We start from the raw sequence: 18,954 nt of genomic DNA on the forward strand, positions 1-18,954 counted from the left end.
TAATTAGTACAGATGGCAGATCATGATCAACATTTATTACCAAACAGTGATTACATCACTCAATTCTCAATCATGCATGTGAGGCAGATATTTTTGTTTTGTATTTCATAAAGCCATGGATGATATTTTGATATCTTAAATTATAATATTTTAATGTTTATCCCCTCTTTTCCTTAATGAGATAACACTGTTGATAAAGTTTCTGTACACAGCAAAAATGGACATTCAGTCTTAGAGGCTCACCATATTCCAACACCTTAATATTTTATTTAAAGATGTGTTGTTCAATTATTTATTTTTATTATAACTTTAGACCAATTGCATAAATTGGATAAATTGGATTATCTTATTCTATGAAGCGTTAATCATTGTAATAAGTTAAATAGTCATTTTAGTGCTTTTTCGTTAAGTAGGTAGGTACCACCGTACTACCTAGTGGAGGAACTGCATGTACTAAGGTGAAGTTTGACAGTACAACCTAGCATTGCATCTCACATCTTGGTTGATTTTCTTTATGCTGATTGAGGGATAAGCTGAATAGTCAACACAAAATATAGATAATATAAAAGCTATTTATATTTAGCATTTGGAATAGAATTACAGGAAATCAAGTGCTAATATGGTTGCATTTGGCTGCCCCTTGCTTCTAGCCTTCACACCAATACTTTCCTTCTACATTTTTGTTGGCAGTTACCAACAGATTGCTCTACTTGTGTGGTATGACTTCATTAAAAAGGCAGATATATTCAGAATTTTGCTAGTTTATCTTAAAGAAATATTTAACACTTGATATTTATTGAAGGTTCTATGCTAAGAGTTGTGGAGCGGGGGGTACAACATTAAAGTAGTGTTTAAAAGTTAGAAGCACACAAATAACTATAATGGTATACAACAAAGAGTTTTGGGATTCAGAGAAAGCAGGGGTCTCCTCACGTTAAAGGGAAATAACAAAGTGCCACTTATGATCAGTTTTAAAAGATCAGTAATATTTTAAAGGCAGAGCTGTGCTATAGAGTATACCCCAACCCAGTTATTCCCTCTGAGCTTGTATACAAAACTATGCGGAGAACCTTGAAAGTGCAGTTTGTCACTATTTGAGTCATAAAAAGCATGGGGAGGAGGAGGGGGACATTCTTCCTAGTGATACAGAAGAAATGCTGTCATTTATGTGAAAAGCAGCACATTTTTGTTACTTCATGTTAAGAACTTAAATTCCAGCAAATCATTTTAACAGAAAGATCTTAGAGTAAAAATTTTACCTATGCATCTGTTTATTCTTTTGAGTATCCTTGTATAAAGCACTTTGGTAATTGTCAATGTATAAGACAGAGTCTCTGTCTTTAAGGAAGGAAAGAGAAGAGAAATTTACATTTAGTGATTGCCAACAATATGCATATGTTGTCTCTTAAATATATTTCATTTAATACTTGTAGCATCTGTATGACATAGGTATTATTATTTCTAATTTTTTAGAAGTAAAAAAAAAATCTTAGGCATTAAAAGAGGTTGCCTGCTCAAGATCACCCAGCGAGTAATTAAAACCTTACCTGAAATTAACATCTATTGGTATAATTCCAAAATCATGTTTTTCCCCTGCAGTGCCTTTTGTATATTCATGATCTGTTTCTGGGCAAAGTTTTGAGGGGAATGATTGAATATAGGTTCTTTTAGATTATACCTTTATACAAAAGAAAAGTGATAGATTCTTAGTAAACCAAAATATAGTTGTCCCTCAGTATTGGGAACTAATGAGGAATTGGTATAACTCCTCATTAGTTCGTATTAGTGCGTATAAACGCACCTAATAGCTGCGTGACCTTACTAAAAATAAAAATCAGATCCGCTGCTGTAAACTCTTCACTGATTTCCCACTGCACTTAGAATACATTCCTAACTCTTTATCATGGTCGTATCAGTGCTATGCTACAGCCAGATCATACCAGTTTTTGACGGCCAATTGTTAAATTTTCAGGAATTCTGTGAACCAGTTGTTAAGCACAGCCGTTTTTAAAAATTAAATGATAAATCTTACAGTTAAATAACTCATGTTAAAAACAAAAGTAGTAAGTACTCAAAATTCATCACTTTCTAGTTATGTTGCCACTTTTTATTGTTGTCTGTGCTCTTGAACTATTTACATTGTCTGTTTTATCTGTATGATAAAAATGGTATATAATGGTATGCTGCAGCTCTACTGTTATGCATCACTTTCCAACTCCAGTCTATTTATTTTCTGTTATTCTACTCTGATCTCTTCCCCTACCTCCTCTTTACGCTCAATAATTCATAGATTTGCCCTTTTGAGGCTATTTTCTAGATCTTGCAGGCATGCCTAATGTCTTTTTATTCTTTTTGTTGTTGTTTCCCCTCTGACTGTGTATTTTCATACAGCCTGTCTTCAAGCTCACTAATTCTTCTGCTTGATCATCTACTGTTGAGGGACTCTGATATATTTTTAAGTTTGTCAGTTGAATTTTTTACCTTCAGAATTTCTGCTTAATTATTTTTTTATTATTTCAGTCTCTTTGTTAACTTTATCTGATAGGATTCTGAATTTTTTCTCTGTATTGTCTTGAAGACATTGAGCTTCCTCAAAGTAGCTATTCTGAATTCTCTTGAAGTGTCACATATCTCTCACTCCAGGATTGGTCCCTGGTACCTTGTTTAGTTCATTTGATTAGGTCATGTTTTCCTGGGTATTCTTGATGCTTGTGGATATTCATTGATGTCTGGGCACTGAAAAGTTAAGTATTTATTCTAATCTTCATAGTCTGGACTTATTTATACCCATCCTTCTTGAGAAGGCTTTCCAAAGGGAATTAAGTATTGTGATCTAAGTCTTTAGTCACTGAAGCCATATCTGCATTAGGGGATGCCCCAAGCCAAATAATGCTGCAATTTTTGCAGACTCGCAGAGATATAGCCTTGGTGGGCTTGGGCAAGATCTGAGAGAATTCCTAAAATCTCTTTTTTTCTTCTCTCACTTTCCCCTGAATAAATAGTGTTTTTTTCTCCTCATGCTGGGCTTCCTGGAGTTGAGGAGCAGGGTGACACAAGCAGTAGCCACCACAGCTGGGACTGGCTACTATGGCTGCAACTGCACTTGGTCACACCTGAAGCCAGCATGGTACCTGATAACTACTGCCTGGCTACTGCTAGTGTTTATTCAAGGCCCCAGGGTCTTTCCATTCAGGGTAGCAGGTTTCCTCTGGCCCAGGATGGATCTAGAAATGCTGTTCAGGAGCTAGGGTCTGGACTCAGGGGATTCAGGACTCTGCTTCATGTTACTGTGGCTGAGCCGGTACTCAAGTTGCAAGACAAAGTCCTCTTTACTCTTTCCCCTCTTTTCCACAAGCAGAAAAGGAGTATCTCCCAAGCTGCCCTGCCTGGAGTTGGGGAAGGGGTGTAAGTATAGCCACTCTTACTTTTTTGTTGTTGTTTCTATTTGATCCCTTGGCTACCCCAGCTGGTGTTTCACTGGATCGTATGTACCCCAAGTCTACTGGCTTCAAGCCCAGCACAGCACCAAGACTTGCCGGAAGATTGTAATACTTGTGGCCTAGACTGCTTTTTAAATTTGTTCAGGACACCAAGGCACTTTAGTCTACCAGGGGGCTTCCCCTCTGGCTGGGGCCAGTCTAAATCCTTCCTTCTTGGGTGCCTGCTAAATTCTGCCCTGTGTTGTGTTCTGCTGTGACAGGGCAGCACTGAGTACCAATGCAAAGTCCCACAATCTCTGCTCTCTCCCTTTCCCAAGTGCATGGATTCTTTCTCTACACAATGCTGGGGGCATAGGATAGGTGTGGTGTAGACAATGTAAGACTGTTTTTTTCTACCCTCTTCCGTGCCTTCTTCCTTGATATCATGTTAAAACCAGGTACTGTGATTGCTCACCTGATTTTTTGTTTTTATGAAGGTGTTTCTTGCGTGGATAGTTGTTCAATTTGGTGTTCTTGAGGGAGGATGATTGCTGAAGGATGATTGCTATTTGGCCATCTAGCTCTGCCTCCTCCAAAATTGTCTCTAATGTTTACCTTTACTTCCAACACCCAACATTCCCTAGTCTAGGACTTCTGCATCCTTATGAAACTCAAGTAGAGTTGCCTGTTTACTCTTCCCCTAGGGAGGCACTATACCTTTATCTCTGTATCCCTAAAGCCTAGAACAGGACCTACACCTCATCTGTTCAGTGACTATATGTATGAATGCCAAAAGGCACATAAACCTTTTATTTGCCCTAATGATTTTACCACATTCAAAGAATAAAAATATATTCCCTTTATAAGATATCAGATGGTAAGACATTCAACTAATTGTCATTTACTTAGAAAGAGAGAGACTTAAGTGAATTAGTATCTCTAGGACTGGCTACAGTTCAGTTATCTTTTTTTTTTTTTTTCTCTTTTGAGGTAGAGTCTCAAAACTCCAGGCTGGAGTGCAGTCGTATGATCTCAGCTCACTGCAACCTCCACCTCCCAGGGTCAAGCAATTCTCCTGCCTCAGCTTCCCCAGTACCTAGGATTACATGTACGCACCAACATGCCCAGCTATTTTGTATTTTTAGTAGAGATGGGGTTTCGTCGTGTTGGCCAGGCTAGTCTCGAACTCCTGACCTCAGGTAATCCACCCACCTTGGCATCCCAAAGTGCTAGGATTACAGGCATGAGCCACCGTGCCAGGCCTGGCTACAGTTATCTTACATGCAGCTGTTTTGTATAGCCATTTGAGTAGAGATCTGAGAGGAAGATGAAGAGGCTTACACCTTGGTAAGAGAAGTATTCTTAGCCATATATGTTCAAGTTAGTGTCACTTGAGGCTTTGATGACAAAGGAGTAAAGAATACGTTGTAATTGTATCCTAAATAACCAAATGGAAGCTGAAAAATAGTTGCTAACTTGAATAGCTGAGGTCAGTGGCCAGAAATTTTGAAAAGGTCTCAAACAACTCATAGATAAAAAGAAAATAAGCAAATATTTAAAGAATCAAAATGAAAACACTATAGTGTATTTATTTAACTTCAGGAGATGTTATTTAACAAATTTGGGTATTTTATGGTTTATAATTAGAAAATAAAAGTGGCTGATTTGTATAAAATCTTAAACAACTGCATTTCTAAGTGGATAAATGGAACTCTACTTGATTCACTTATTGAAGTATAAAGTTAGTCTAACAAATGTATGAAATAGCATAATCAACCAAATGTAAATTGTCAAGGAAGTAATATTTAAAGTAGATGTTTATGTAATAGTTACATCCTAGGACATTGAGTAAGTACAACTTTTCTGTATGCTTGGTGTAATTTCTAGAATATTAGATATGTCCCTTTCCATATTCTTTCACCTGTTGATACCACTGTTTAGAGGTTTGTTCCATTGACTTCAGACTTTATTCCCTGTTCAGATAAAAACACCTCTGAGGAAGCTAATATGTTAGAGTTTGCTGGCCATTTCCCTGCAAACTATATTTTACAGAAAGTAGCAACATCAAGAAAACTCAGGGAGGATAGTCTCACACTATTTACCAAAATTTAAAATGCATTTATTTTTTCACCCAGCATTCCCCCTTTTGGGAATGTGCTCTACCCTACCCCGTTTTTGCATATGTACAACATGATGCATCTACAAGGTTTATTGAAGCTTTATATGATTAAAAAATTAGGAACATCTCCAGTATCAGTAGGAGACTGGTTAAATGAACTATAGTACTTTTAGATAATGGACTACTGTGTAATTGCTTTTAAAAAAATAAAGAGACAACTCTTTATATACTGAGATAGAAAGATTTCCAACATATATTGTTAAGGAAAAAAATCAAGATGTATAACAATGTATATAGAATCTTATCTTTTATGTGGGATGGGACAAAATAAAATTAAAAATGTTATTATTTTATTTGCATAGATAATCAGTGGCAGAATACAGGAGAAATTATTAAGAGTAGATATGAGGCTATGCAAAAGAGATTAAGGAGTGTAGGTACCGGGGATTAGTTTGTATATAATGATAGAGAGGAGTGAGACTTTTACCTTTAGATCCTTTTACATTGTTTTGATTTCTTTTTTTTTTTTTTTAAGACAGGGTCTCGCTCTGTCACCCATGCTGTAATGCAGTGACGTGATTTTGCTCACTGCAACCTCCGCCTCCCAGGCTCAAGCGATCCTTCCACCTCATCCTCCCAAGTAGCTGGACTACACGCTCATGTTGCCACACCCGGCTAATTTTTTTATTCTTTGTAGAGACAGGGTTTTGCCATGTTGGTCAGGCTGGTCTCAAACTCCTGGGCTTAAGTGATCTGCCTGCCTTGGCCTCCCAAAGTGTGCTTTGGTTTTTTAATCATGAGTGTATTGCCTATTTTTAAAGATAGCCCAATGAATGAATGACAACATGATTAAAATTAACAAAAGAGGATAATTCATCTCAAGTAAGGAGGTCATGTCACTCTGCCAAAGACTGGCTCTGAAGGACTTCATTCACTCCAGGCCTTTAGCTATTTATGCAGAGGACTAATAACATGAAGGAACTTTTCTGACATTCTGGCAAAATGCCACTTATTTATATTGTATATGTATATATTTTTCTGTAGATGCCAGAGGAACAAGCATTCTGTGTTTTGGTGAAAATCATGTATGACTATGGTTTGAGAGACCTCTACAAAAACAACTTCGAAGATCTTCATTGCAAATTCTACCAGTTGGAAAGACTAATGCAGGTAAATAAAAATTAGGAACTTTTATCACTCAGGGATTTGTTGAGTCATAGAAAAAGCCTAATAGAGTTGGTAAGCAATAATGAATTATAGAAGTTTAATGGAATATTATAGAAAATTTAATGGATTTAGTCTCAGACCATCATCTACAATGGTCTATCATAATATGTTTATTTAGCCATTTTACTGTTTTAAAAATATCTCACATTTTAAATGTTCAAGTTAAATATACTTTGAAGTGAGAATCTAATGAGTTTAATCACTAAGAGATTGCCAAGTATTGTTTGTAGAGGAATGAAGATATTTACAGAGTAAAAATTGAAATACCTAAGAGCTTTCTCCATACTAATTAGCACCACTTCCTTATGTGAGTCCACATAGAACACTTGGAAAAGCCAGAAAGATATTCATAAGAGAATAAAACATACCTAAAATACTGTAGGGATATATTTAAAATTTTTTAAATATAATTCCTAATCTCAATGTTGTTGTGCTTGATAATATGTATTTATAAATGTGTGTGAGAAACATGCATCCTTTTATATATACCAAATATTACATAGTAAAAAAGGTTGTGACCACAGGCACAGTGATTGACCAGAGCTGACAAAAGGAATTTTTAACTAGCTTTGGAGTTCCACCCGAAGTTGATAATCTTAAATTTATAATGGGTCTATGTGGCATGTTTATTCCCAAAAGGGGTTTTGGGAATCCAAGAGAAATGTGAAGGAAGTACACGGATGGATTGATTCCATATTGGGGAAGGGTAAAATGGTTGAGGAAGGAGGTTCGTGGAATGTGAGAGCAGAAGATGCTAGTAGGAGCTCATTGATATGAACTGCCAGGGGATCCATAGGTGTCTAAAGAGGGAAGTGAAGCCAATAGGAGACTGAAAGATTAGAAGAACAGGGCAGTAGGAGATGAATTTGCAGTGAGGTTAAAGGAACAATTTATTGGGAGAAGGGAATGTAGGAGGGTAGAAGACTTTAAAATTGAAAAGAAAAGGAGGGAGGGTTGGAAAATGAGCCATAAGTACAATGACAAATGGGCAAGGAGGAAAAAGACTGTGTAGAAGAATCTGGTAAGTATGGATATTAACAGCAATAAGCTCCTTTTTAACGATTTAATTCTACCAAGTAAATATTTGGGATTGCTCACTTTTTGCCTTTTATTTACAAAAAAGTTCATATATTTTCAAAGGTCAGTATTCCTAAGGGCTTTGAGAATCAAGTAAATATACCTAATAAATAACAAATTTGTGGTACTGTGAAGAACCTCAACCACATTTTTCTATTAGCACTTTTTTTTCAGTTAATTGAATGAGCATTTGGACATTCCATTTGAAGTACCTAACGGGCACATTTGGCTATTTTTCAAAGAGAGCATGTAGTTCAAGAAATGGCTTATTTTGTTTTTTATTCTTCTTTTTGTGGTCTATTTATGAAAACAAATTGAAGGTGGCCTTTGTCTTTCAGTTATGGTAATAGCTATACTAATACTTTGTACCTTGCTGTTCATGCTTTTGAAAACTATTTGCTTGTTTAAATTGGGGGAAAAAAATAAAGTTACCATAAAGGCATTTTTAGGAGATATCCAATTTTATATATTATACCTTTGCACAATTTCTTTGCTTTGCCATTTTTAATATGTTGAAGACAGATTTCTAAATAGTTTGTCATGGCTTGGAATTTTCTAAGTGTTCAAAAAATATACTGAAACATCATAGACCCCAGATAATGTTGGCATTAGATGATTTCCAAAGAGAAGATACATTTCTTTTCTAGCTAGTTAAGAATTGAACCCTGGGCCGGGTACAGTAGCTCACACCTGCAATCCCAGCACTTTGGGAGGCCAAGTCGGGCAGATCACTTGAGGTCAGGAGTTCGAGACCAGCCAGGCTAATATGGTGAAACACTGTCTCTAGTACAAAATACAAAAAATAATCAGGCCTGGTGGAGGGTGCCTGTAATCTCAGCTACTTGGAAGGCTGAGGCAGGAAAATGGCTTGAACCTGGGAGGCGGAGGTTGCAATGAGCCAGGATCATGCCACTGTATACCAGCCTGGATGACAGAGCAAGACTCTTATCTCAAAAAAAAAAAAAAAAAAAAAAATTAACCCTGAATGGGGATGCTATGACTTGACCCTGGAGTCAAGATACTCATTAAACTACGGATGCTCTGGTAGAATGAGAATTTTGCAAGAATCAAGAACAGTCAAATGAGCAAGAGATGGTCTTTCTTAGTTGTTTATAATGTCTGTTTTTATTTTCCTTAATTATTTGTCATATCCCTAATTCTCATCTGCTGTCATCACTTCTGTGCAATTATATAAAAGACAACCAATACTAGAATAGAGTTACAGCGCTCATAGAAAGCTGTTTGTAAGTTGCAGTTGTGGCAGGAACTTCATTGTTCTGCTGCAAGCTTCTCATTGCTCCTCTTCCTAATTTTCCACTTTGACTTTTAGGAACAGCTACCGGACCTGCATAGCCATTTTTCTGATCTGAACCTGGAAGCTCATATGTATGCATCCCAGTGGTTTCTCACTCTTTTTACTGCCAAGTTCCCACTCTGCATGGTGTTCCACATCATTGACTTACTGCTTTGTGAGGTAGAGTGACTCCCATCTTTCACTAAGCCAAAATAGAAAGTAGTTTCTACTAAAAATGGTTACAGTTTTCTTCCTTTTGTTTTTGCCTGTGACATTAGCCATAAATACTCACTGACCAAAAAGTTGTATTTGAATTTTCAGTAAAAACTATTTTAATTGTAATTTTATTATTTCTGAGGAATGAAAATATTAAGGTATATATAATTCCTACAAAGTAAAATGGGTGATTAAATTTGCATAATTAAATTCATAATAAGCCTATATCTGTATAATAATGTTTTACCAGTATAAAATGCCTTTAAGGCTAAATAAATGAATTTAGAATTGGGTGTTTTTTAATATTAATGCAGTTATACTGCAAGAGTGAATATAAATGAGATTTTTATAATAACTAATTTCTCAAATCATCAGATATCTTTCTGTTTATCATGTTTGGGACTGCTGCCAAATGATGAGACAAATGATAAACTAAAGCTATTATGTCATATAATTATATTTTTATTCAGCAGAATATTTCAAAAATTAGTTTGTAAAATTTCTTAGGTGTTTATATTTGTGTATTTTATTGTTTTTAGTTCCTTAGATGGCTGTATTTATTTACTCTTTTAAAGAAACAAACAGTATTATGCATATATACGACTTATATTGGTCATCAAAATGTTTGACTATCTTAGCAGTAATAGGGAATTTACCAGATAAGAAGTGTATATTTTCAATGGCAGTATAAATGCATATAAAATATAGCTATCTTAAAAAGCAGGACTAATCAAAAGTATAAGCTTATCTACGTGATTATAAGCTTAATATATAATCTAGACAGTTTTGTATTACTATGCTTCTTAAGGTAAACATCCTTCCTTTTAAAAAAAATTTTTTGTATAAATTTAAGGGGTACAAGTGATGTTTTGCTACGTGGATATATTGTGTAGTGGTTAAGTCTAGGCTTTTAGTGTAACCATCACCTGAATAATGCACATTGTACCTGTTGAATAATTTCTTATCTCCTACCCCTCTCTCACTGTCCCATGTGAGTCTCCAATGTCTATTATTACAAATTCTGTGTCCACGTATACACATTATTTGGCAGTATTTGACTTTCTGAGTTGTTTTACTTAACATAATGGCCTCCAGTTCTATCCATGTTGCTGCTAATGACATGATTTTACTCTTTTTTATGGCTGAATAATGCTGCATTGTATGTATATACCACGTTTTCTTTATCCAATCATCCACTGATGGACACTTAACGCTGATTTCACATCTTTGCTGTTATAAATAGTGCTGCGATAAGCATACAAGTGCACGTATCTTTTTTTTATACAATGATTTCTTTTCCTTTGGATAGATACCCAATGGTGGGATTGCTGGATTGAATGGTAGTTCTATTTTTAATTCTTTGAGAAATCTCCATACTGTTTTCCGTAGAGGTTGTACTAATTTACATTCTCACCAGCAGTGTGGACTCTTTTCTCTACATCCTCACTAACATCTGTTATTTTTTGACTTTTTAATAATAGCCATTCTGACTGTCATAAGATAATATCATGTTATGATTTTAATTTGCATTTCTTTGATAATTAGTAATGTTGAACATTTTTTCATATGCTCATCGGCCATTTGTATATCTTCTTTTGAAAAATGTCTGTTTATGTCCTTTGCCCACTTTTTAATGGAGCTAGTTGGTTTTTCTGTTGTCATTGAGTTGTTTAAAGATTTCTCTCTCTTTTCTTTTCTTTTCCTTTTCTATTCTCTTTCTCTTTTTGAGATGGAGTCTCACTCTGTCACCTAGGCTGGAGTGCAGTGGCACGATCTCAGCTTACTGCAACCTCCAGCTGCCGGGTTCAAGCAATTCTCCTGCCTCGGCCTCCCGGGTAGCTGGAACTACAGGCACACACCACCATGCCCGGCTAATTTTTTGTGTTTTTAGTAGAGATGGGGTTTCACCATGCTGGCCAGGCTGGTCTCAAACTCAGCCTCCCAAAGTGCTGGGATTACAGGCATGAGCCACTGCTCCCGGCCAGATTCCTCTTTCTTAAAAGGAAAGTCTAATGATTTTAATCACACTAGGAATTAGAAGTTTAAATGTAAAAATAAGATTTAAAAAGATGCAATGTATAAGCTATATAAAGCATAAAAATGTTATTTCTCAGCCTACTAAAACAGTAACAATTATACATGCAGGCAAGGCTGGTCTTTTGCTCTTCAATGGCTTTAGTTAGTACTTGTCTAATACCTGAAGGTCACAGGTCATTTGTAAGCATGTAAGAGTTTTAATCATTTGTACTGTAGTTTGATAAAGAAGGGTTCAGTGACTTGCCAGGCTTGCAGAATAGGTTTCCAAATCCTGAATATGTAACAGCTAGAGAATCTGATTTATAATATGTTAATTCTCTGACTTGTTTTACTTACAAATTAGTTTGTAAAATGCCTTTCTAAATGTATCTTAAAGGAAGAATTCAGAATTAGAAGCTAAAACTTTATTCAAAGTCAACATGGTGTGATCACAATATTCACAAAGCATATTGGGTCATTTGTACCAAAAACTCTACCTGATTATCCAAATTGGTGTAGTGAACAGTTCCAACTCCGCTATTTTATAGGGCAGTACTCTTTGAAAGTATAAACCAAATTCACATCTTCGAGTTCTAGAATATTAAAATAAGCTAATGCTAAAAGTTTTGACAAATATTCATAGACTTTTTATGTACTGAGCTGAGTTTAGTATTTCATGGTATTTCATAAAAATAGGAAAGTGGGGGTATGACATTTTAACAGTTTTTGAGTTATATATAGTATGAGCTTGCAAATATTTATTACTGCTTCATAATTTTTGCAGAAAGATTAATTTCATACTAGATTGGTTCTATAGTGTTCATTATAGAAAAGAGAATAAAATTAATGTGCTTAATCATAACCAACTAAATGTGATTTCTCAGTCACTTTTCCTAGAGTGGTATCTCTGCCCTTCAGTTCACTGGGATGGTGACTTTCTAAAGTTGTCTGCCTGAATGGTGGCACCCGTGGCATTGGAACATTGTCCACGGGTTTTCTGGAACCTAGATTCAAATTTTATCTTGAAGATACATGAATTTCTAATGTCAGTTAAGAAAACTAGCAACATTTGTGCTACAGAAAAGATAAATAAACTTATTAGCCTTCCCATCACTTGTCAACTGTGACTTATAATCAGTGTTTGAAAGGTCATAATGTTCATTAATAAGAACATCATAGATACTACCTTTCCTCCCCTTAAACCCATACTCTATAGTGTTTAAGGAAGTTGGAAAACTTTTCAAAACATAGGTTGTAATCATAGCATCATGATGTTCAGGGAAGTAAATGGTAACATCCTTTACCAGTAAAATTGCTTTTCAGAATAATCTATTGGAAACAATATTGTAGTGTGCCTCAGGATATTTATTCTTTCCACTAACTCATCTTTGTCAAGAATTATTTTACAAAGGAAATTTTTGAATAAACTTTTACTTCCTGCATGTCTGTGTTTTCTTTTTGCCCCTTTCCTTCTTGTAGTTAATAAAATATTTATATCAAAAGCTATTATTTCATATGTGATGACATATTCTAAGAATTGGTAACACAGTTTTAGATAGATTATCCATAGGTATTTGTTTTTGTCATATCCTCTGTTTTTAAGAAAACAATTTAAATTTTGAGGTTATGACTCAATGTTTAGTTAAAAATGGAAGGATAGGAAACTCTCAGGTAGAAAAGTGTTGACTTTTCAAAGTTTTACATTCTGATTTTTAACACGCTCAAAGATCCCATTGCAAAGTGAAAAAGACAGACATTGAGTTGAAACTTTATGCTTAGAAGACGTATCATGACATGCTTTCCTAAGCTATATTATTTTAAAGATTTCTTCATTTATTCTGAGGTTAAGCCAATAAAGTTAATTTAGCAGAAAAGAGAAGAATTTTATAGACCTTGACAATGCAGCCTGAGTGAACAACTGCTAATTATTAATAGTTTTATTTAAACTATTTGCTTAAACCTGAATATATGATAACATGGGTTAGTTAATTCCAGAATGATGGATAGCAATGGGATTTGAAACTGGAGTTTAAAAATACATTTTCTCATGTTAAGATGAGTGAAAATCTCTTTTGATTGTCTTTTAGTCAGTAACTGAAATGAAAATCATTTTTAAAAAAACAAACCTATATCTTATTATCTGCCTTTATCTGTTTAGCAAGATAAGAGTCTAAATGTATTAACATTTATAGTGTAAATATTATGTTATTAACCTACCAATAATAAAACATTGCAGTCTTTAAAATAACTTTTTATTGAAGTATAATAACAGATAAAAGAAAATTTGCAAATATTAATGTAGAACTTAATGATTTTTCAAAAAATGGACATAATGAAGTAACCAGCACCCAGATTTTAAAAAGAACAAAAAGGAACATTAGCTGTATTTCAGAAACCCTCTTCCCGTTTACTGCCCTTTTCCAGTAACTACGCTCTGAAGAGTAATCACTTTCCTGACTTTTAATGCCATAGTTCAGCTTTGCTTGTTTTGGAACTTTATGTATATGGAATTGTAGAATATGAACTCTTTTCTGTCTAACTTTTTTCCGTCATCCTTATGTTTGTGAGATTCATCCATATCATTGCATTTAGGCATAGTTTAGTTTTCCATTCTCCCATTCTATTGTTGATGGTTATTTGAGTTGTTTCTAGTTTCCAGAAGGCCATTATGAATAGTGCTTTGTGTGAATCCTTTGAACTTTCTTGAACTTGTCTTTTAGTTAACATACCTATGCACTTCTGTGAGTACACATCAAGGAGTAAAATTGTTGGGTTAGGATGGACATACATTCAGCTTTAATGGATACTGCCAAACAGCCTTCCAAGATAGCATGAGCATTAACTTTGAGTTGTTTTTATTCAATAAAGATCTTTCTTGTGATCAAGGGCAAGATTTTGTTCTGTTTTGTTTTGTTTTTTAGGTCGCAGATAATGGGTCAGATTAGAGTCCATGAATATGCAACGAAATGAAACTCATTTGTTGATTGGAATGATTCACTTGATCTCTGAAGTTGCATACAGACAGATTGAAAACTAAGAACTGGACCTAAAAGCAGAGTCCCTTTAGTGCTTTTCTGAGAGAAGTTACTATGATGGGGAAAATCCAGCAAAGTATTTTCAGTCTTACAAAGAGCAATGTAGAGATGGTATGACATTTGAGTTAGGATATTGGACTTTTTAGTCAACCTTTCCTAGACAGCCTTGTTCAAGTTACTTGACCTATGTAAATCTCATTTTCTTTATTTGTGTAATGAGACTAACAATACCTGTCTGTCAGGTTTAGTGTAAGAATTAGATGAGATTATGATAGCAAGTACTTACGTACTCTGCCTACTATACAGCAAATATTCAATTAATAATAACATTGCCCTGCAGTCTGCTCCATCCATCTGTATAGCCCATTTAGTTGCTTCTTAATTTATTCAATTATCTAGGTTTCTAATCACCTTCCCCTCCATCACCCAGTGGTTGAGATGCTTCTTTGGTAAAAGCAAAATTTTAAGTGAGTAACCTTAATGGAAGCTTCATTCTATTTTCTTTTTCAGTAGTGATTCAAGTACTGCTCTAAAAGTGTTTTTTGCTTCTCCTCCACATTCGTTCAAAAGACATAAGGAAAATACCGGTATTTCTTTTAGTCTTCACAGAATAACTGACAGCCGGTGTTTGAAGTTGACTCTTCCCAGATAGTTCAGTTTTTAGAGTACCAAATATGTTCAGCTTTATATAGTAACTTGGTATTTTCATGAAATTTAAGGAAATCATTGACCCTTCAAATTAGAGTGTATCTTCTGCTTCTCTTTTCTTCTTAGGATGATGAAAAAATGACAGTACTACATTATTTGATTAAATATCACCAGGTATAATTCTTTCAAAGCAGTTTTCAGAAGTTGTTATCTGAAGAGTAGATTCATTATTTATTACACAATATTCTCCCTCCTTATCCCCATTCTCCCCCACAGAAAAACTCATCAGAGTGAGCTTAATACAAGCAGGATAAGACTCTGACATAGGGGAGCTGGCAAGAGGCCATCTTGCCAAATAGGAACAGCTCTGGTCTGCAGCTCCCAATGAGACCAATGCAGAGGGCGGGTGATTTCTGCATTTTCAACTGAGGTACCCGGTTCATCTCACTGGGACTGGTTAGACAGAGGGTACAGCCCATGAAGGGTGAGCAGAAGCAGGGTGAGGCGTCACCTCACCCGGGAAGCACAAGGGGTCGAGGAACTCCCTCCCCTAGCCGAGGGAAGCCGTGAAGTACTCTGCCGTGAAGGACAGTGCTATCCAGCCGAGATACTACACTTTTCCCATGGTGTTTGCAACCTGCAGACCAGGAGATTCCCTCAGGCGCCTGCACCACCAGGGCCCTGAGTTTCAAGCACAAAACTGGGCAGTCGTTTGGGCAGACACCAACCTAGCTGCAGAAGTTTTTGTTTGTTTGGTTTTGTTTTTAACCCAGTGGTGCCTGGAATGCCAGTGAGACAGAACTGTTCACTCCCCTGGAAAGGGGGCTGGAGCCAGGGAGTTGAGTGGTCTGTCTCAGCAGAACCCACCCCCATGGGGCCCAACAAGCTAAGATTCACTGGCTTGAAATTCTCACTGCCAGCACAGCATTCTGAAGTCGAGCTGGGATGCTTGAGCTTGGTGTGGGGAGAGGTGCCGCCATTACTGAGGCTTGAGTACGCAGTTTCCCCTCACAGTGTAAACAAAGCCTCCAGGAAATTCGAACTAGTTGTGGAATCCACCGCAGTGCAGCAAAGCTGCTGTAGCCATAGCACCTCTCTAGATTCATGCTCTCTGGGCAGGGCATCTCTGAAAGGCAGCAGCCCCAGTCAGAGGCTTATAGATAAAACTCCCATCTCCCTGGGACAGAGCACCTGGGGGAAGGGGTGGCTGTGGGCGCAGCTTCAGCAGACTTAAACGTTCCAGCCTGCCAGCTCTGAAGAGAACAGTGGATCTCCCAACACAGTGCTCAAGCTCTGCTAAGGGACAGACAGCCTCCTCAAGTGTGTCCCTGATACCTATGCCACCTGACTGGGAGACACCTCTGAGGAGGGGTTGACAGATACCTCATACAGAAGAGCTCTGGCTGGCATCTGGCAGGTGCCCCTCTGGGATGAAGCTTCCAGAGGAAGGAACAGACAGCAATCTTTGCTGTTCTGAAGCCTCTGCTCGTGATACCCAGGCAAACAGGTTCTGCAGTGGACCTCCGGCAAACTCCAGCAGACCTGCAGAAGAGGGGCCTGACTGTTAAAAGGAAAACTAGCAAACAGAAAGCAATAGCATCAACATCAACAAAAAGGACACCCATGCAAAAATCCTATCTGAAGGTCACCAACATGAAAGACCAAAGATAGATAAATCCAAGAAGATGAGGAAAAACCAGTGCAAAAAGGCTGAAAATTCCAAAAACCAGAATGCCTCCTCTCCAAAGGATCACAACTCCTTGCCAGCAAGAGAACAAAATTGGACGGAGAATGAGTTTGTCAAATTGACAGAAGTAGGCTTCAGAAGATTGGTAATAACAAAATCCTCTGAGCTAAAGGCACAGTGCAAGGAATCCAAGAACCTTGATAAAAGGTTACAGAAACTGCTAACTAGAATAACTAGTTTAGAGAAGAACATAAATGACCCGATGGAGCTGAAAAACACAGCACGAGAACTTCGTGAAACACACACAAGTATCAATAGCCAAATTGATCAAGTGGAAGAAAGGATATCAGAGATTGGAGATCAACTTAATGAAATAAAACAAGAAGGCAAGATTAGAGAACAAAGAATGAAAAGGAACAAACAAATCCTCCAAGAAATATGGGACTGGAAAAAGACCAAACCTACGTTTGACTGGTGTACCTGAAAGTGATGGGGAGAATGGAACCAAGTTGGAAAACACACTTCAAGATATTATCCAGGAGAACTTCTCCAACCTGGCAAGACAGGCCAATATTCAAATTCAGGAAATACAGAGAACACCACAGAGATACTATTCCTTTGTGGAACCCCGCAAAGAGCAACCACAAGACACATAATCGTCACATTCACCAATGTTGAAATGAAGGAAAAATGTTAAGGGAAGCCAGAGAGAAAGGTCGGGTTACCCACAAAGGGAAGCCTGTCAGACTAAGAGTGGATCTCTCTGCAGAAACCCTACAAGCTAGAAGAGAGTGGGGGCCAATTTTTAACATTGTTAAAGAAAATAATTTTCAACCAGAATTTCATATCCAGCCAAACTAAGCTTCATAAGCGAAGGAGAAATAAAATCCTTTACAGACAAGCAAATGCTGAGGGATTTTGTCACCACCAGGCCTGCCTTACAAGAGCTCTTGAAGGAAGCACTAAATATGGAAAGGAAAAACCAGTACCAGCCACTGCAAAAACAAAACAAATTGTAAAGACCATCAACACTATGAAGATACTGCATCAACTAATGGACAGAATAACCAGCTGGCATCATATGACAGTATCAAATTCACACATAACAAAATTAACCTGAAATATAAATGGGCTAAATACCCCAATTAAAAGACAGACTGGCAAATTGGATAAAAGAGTCAAGACCCTTTGGTGTGCTCTATTCAGGAGAACAATCTCACGTGCAAAGACACACATAGGCTCAAAATAAAGGGATGGAGGAAGATCTACCAAGCAAATGGAAGGCAAAAAAAAAAAAAAAAAACTGGGGTTGCAATCCTAGTCTCTGATAAAACAGACTTTAAACCAACAAAGATCAAAAAAGATAAGAGCATTATGTAATGGTAAAGGATCAATGCAACAAGAAGAGCTAACTATCCTAAATATATATGCACCCAAAACAGGAGCACCCAGATTTGTAAAGCAAGTTTTTAGAGACCTACAAAGAGACTTAGACTCCCGTACAATAATAGTGGGCGATTTTAACACCCCCACTGTCAATATTAGATCAATGAGACAGAAAACTAACAACGATATGCAGGACTTGAACTCAGCTCTGGACCAAGCAGACCCAACAGACATCTACAGAACTCTCCACCCCAAATCAACAGAATATACATTCTTCTCAGCACCACATCACACTTATCCTAAAATTGACCACAAAATTGGAAGTAAAACACTCCTCAGCAAATGCAAAAGAATGAAATCATAACTAACAATCTCTCAGACCACAGTGCAGTCAATGAAATTAGAACTCAGGATTAAGAAAATCACACAAACCCACACAACTACATGGCAACTGAACAACCTGTTCCTGAATGACTACTTAATAATGAAATTAAGGCAGAAATAAATAAGTTCTTTCAAACCAATAAGAACAAAGACACAATGTACCAGAATCTCTGGGACACAGCTAAAACAGTGTTTAGAGGGAAATTTATAGCACTAAATGCCCACAGTAGAAAGCAGGAAAGATCTAAAATCGACACCCTAAATCACAATTAAAAGAACGAGAGAAGCAAGAACAAACAAATTCAAAAGCTAGCAGAAGACACGAAATAACATCAGAGCAGAACTGAAGGAGTTAAGAGACATGAAAAACCCTTCGAAAAAATCAGTGAATCCTGCCAGGCGCAGTGGCTCACCCCTGTAATCCCAGCACTTTGGAATGCCGAGGT

The 18,954-nt window shown here is 36.7% G+C and overlaps 1 protein-coding gene across 11 annotated transcripts in view; it reads left to right on the forward strand.

Annotated features, from left to right (window-relative positions):
* The window catches only part of RABGAP1L (RAB GTPase activating protein 1 like), an 865,831-nt gene that overhangs the window by 538,574 nt on the left and 308,303 nt on the right, over window positions 1-18,954 (forward strand). For all 11 annotated transcript variants that reach the window (XM_063627303.1, XM_063627307.1, XM_063627305.1 and 8 more), the window contains 2 exons: window positions 6,583-6,708; window positions 9,173-9,316. In XM_063627303.1, coding sequence (XP_063483373.1) covers window positions 6,583-6,708; window positions 9,173-9,316 — 270 coding nt within the window. The remainder of the gene's footprint in view (window positions 1-6,582; window positions 6,709-9,172; window positions 9,317-18,954) is intronic.

Source organism: Symphalangus syndactylus, chromosome 12, assembly GCF_028878055.3.
Source record: "Symphalangus syndactylus isolate Jambi chromosome 12, NHGRI_mSymSyn1-v2.1_pri, whole genome shotgun sequence".
Classification (NCBI taxonomy): Eukaryota; Metazoa; Chordata; class Mammalia; order Primates; family Hylobatidae; genus Symphalangus; species Symphalangus syndactylus.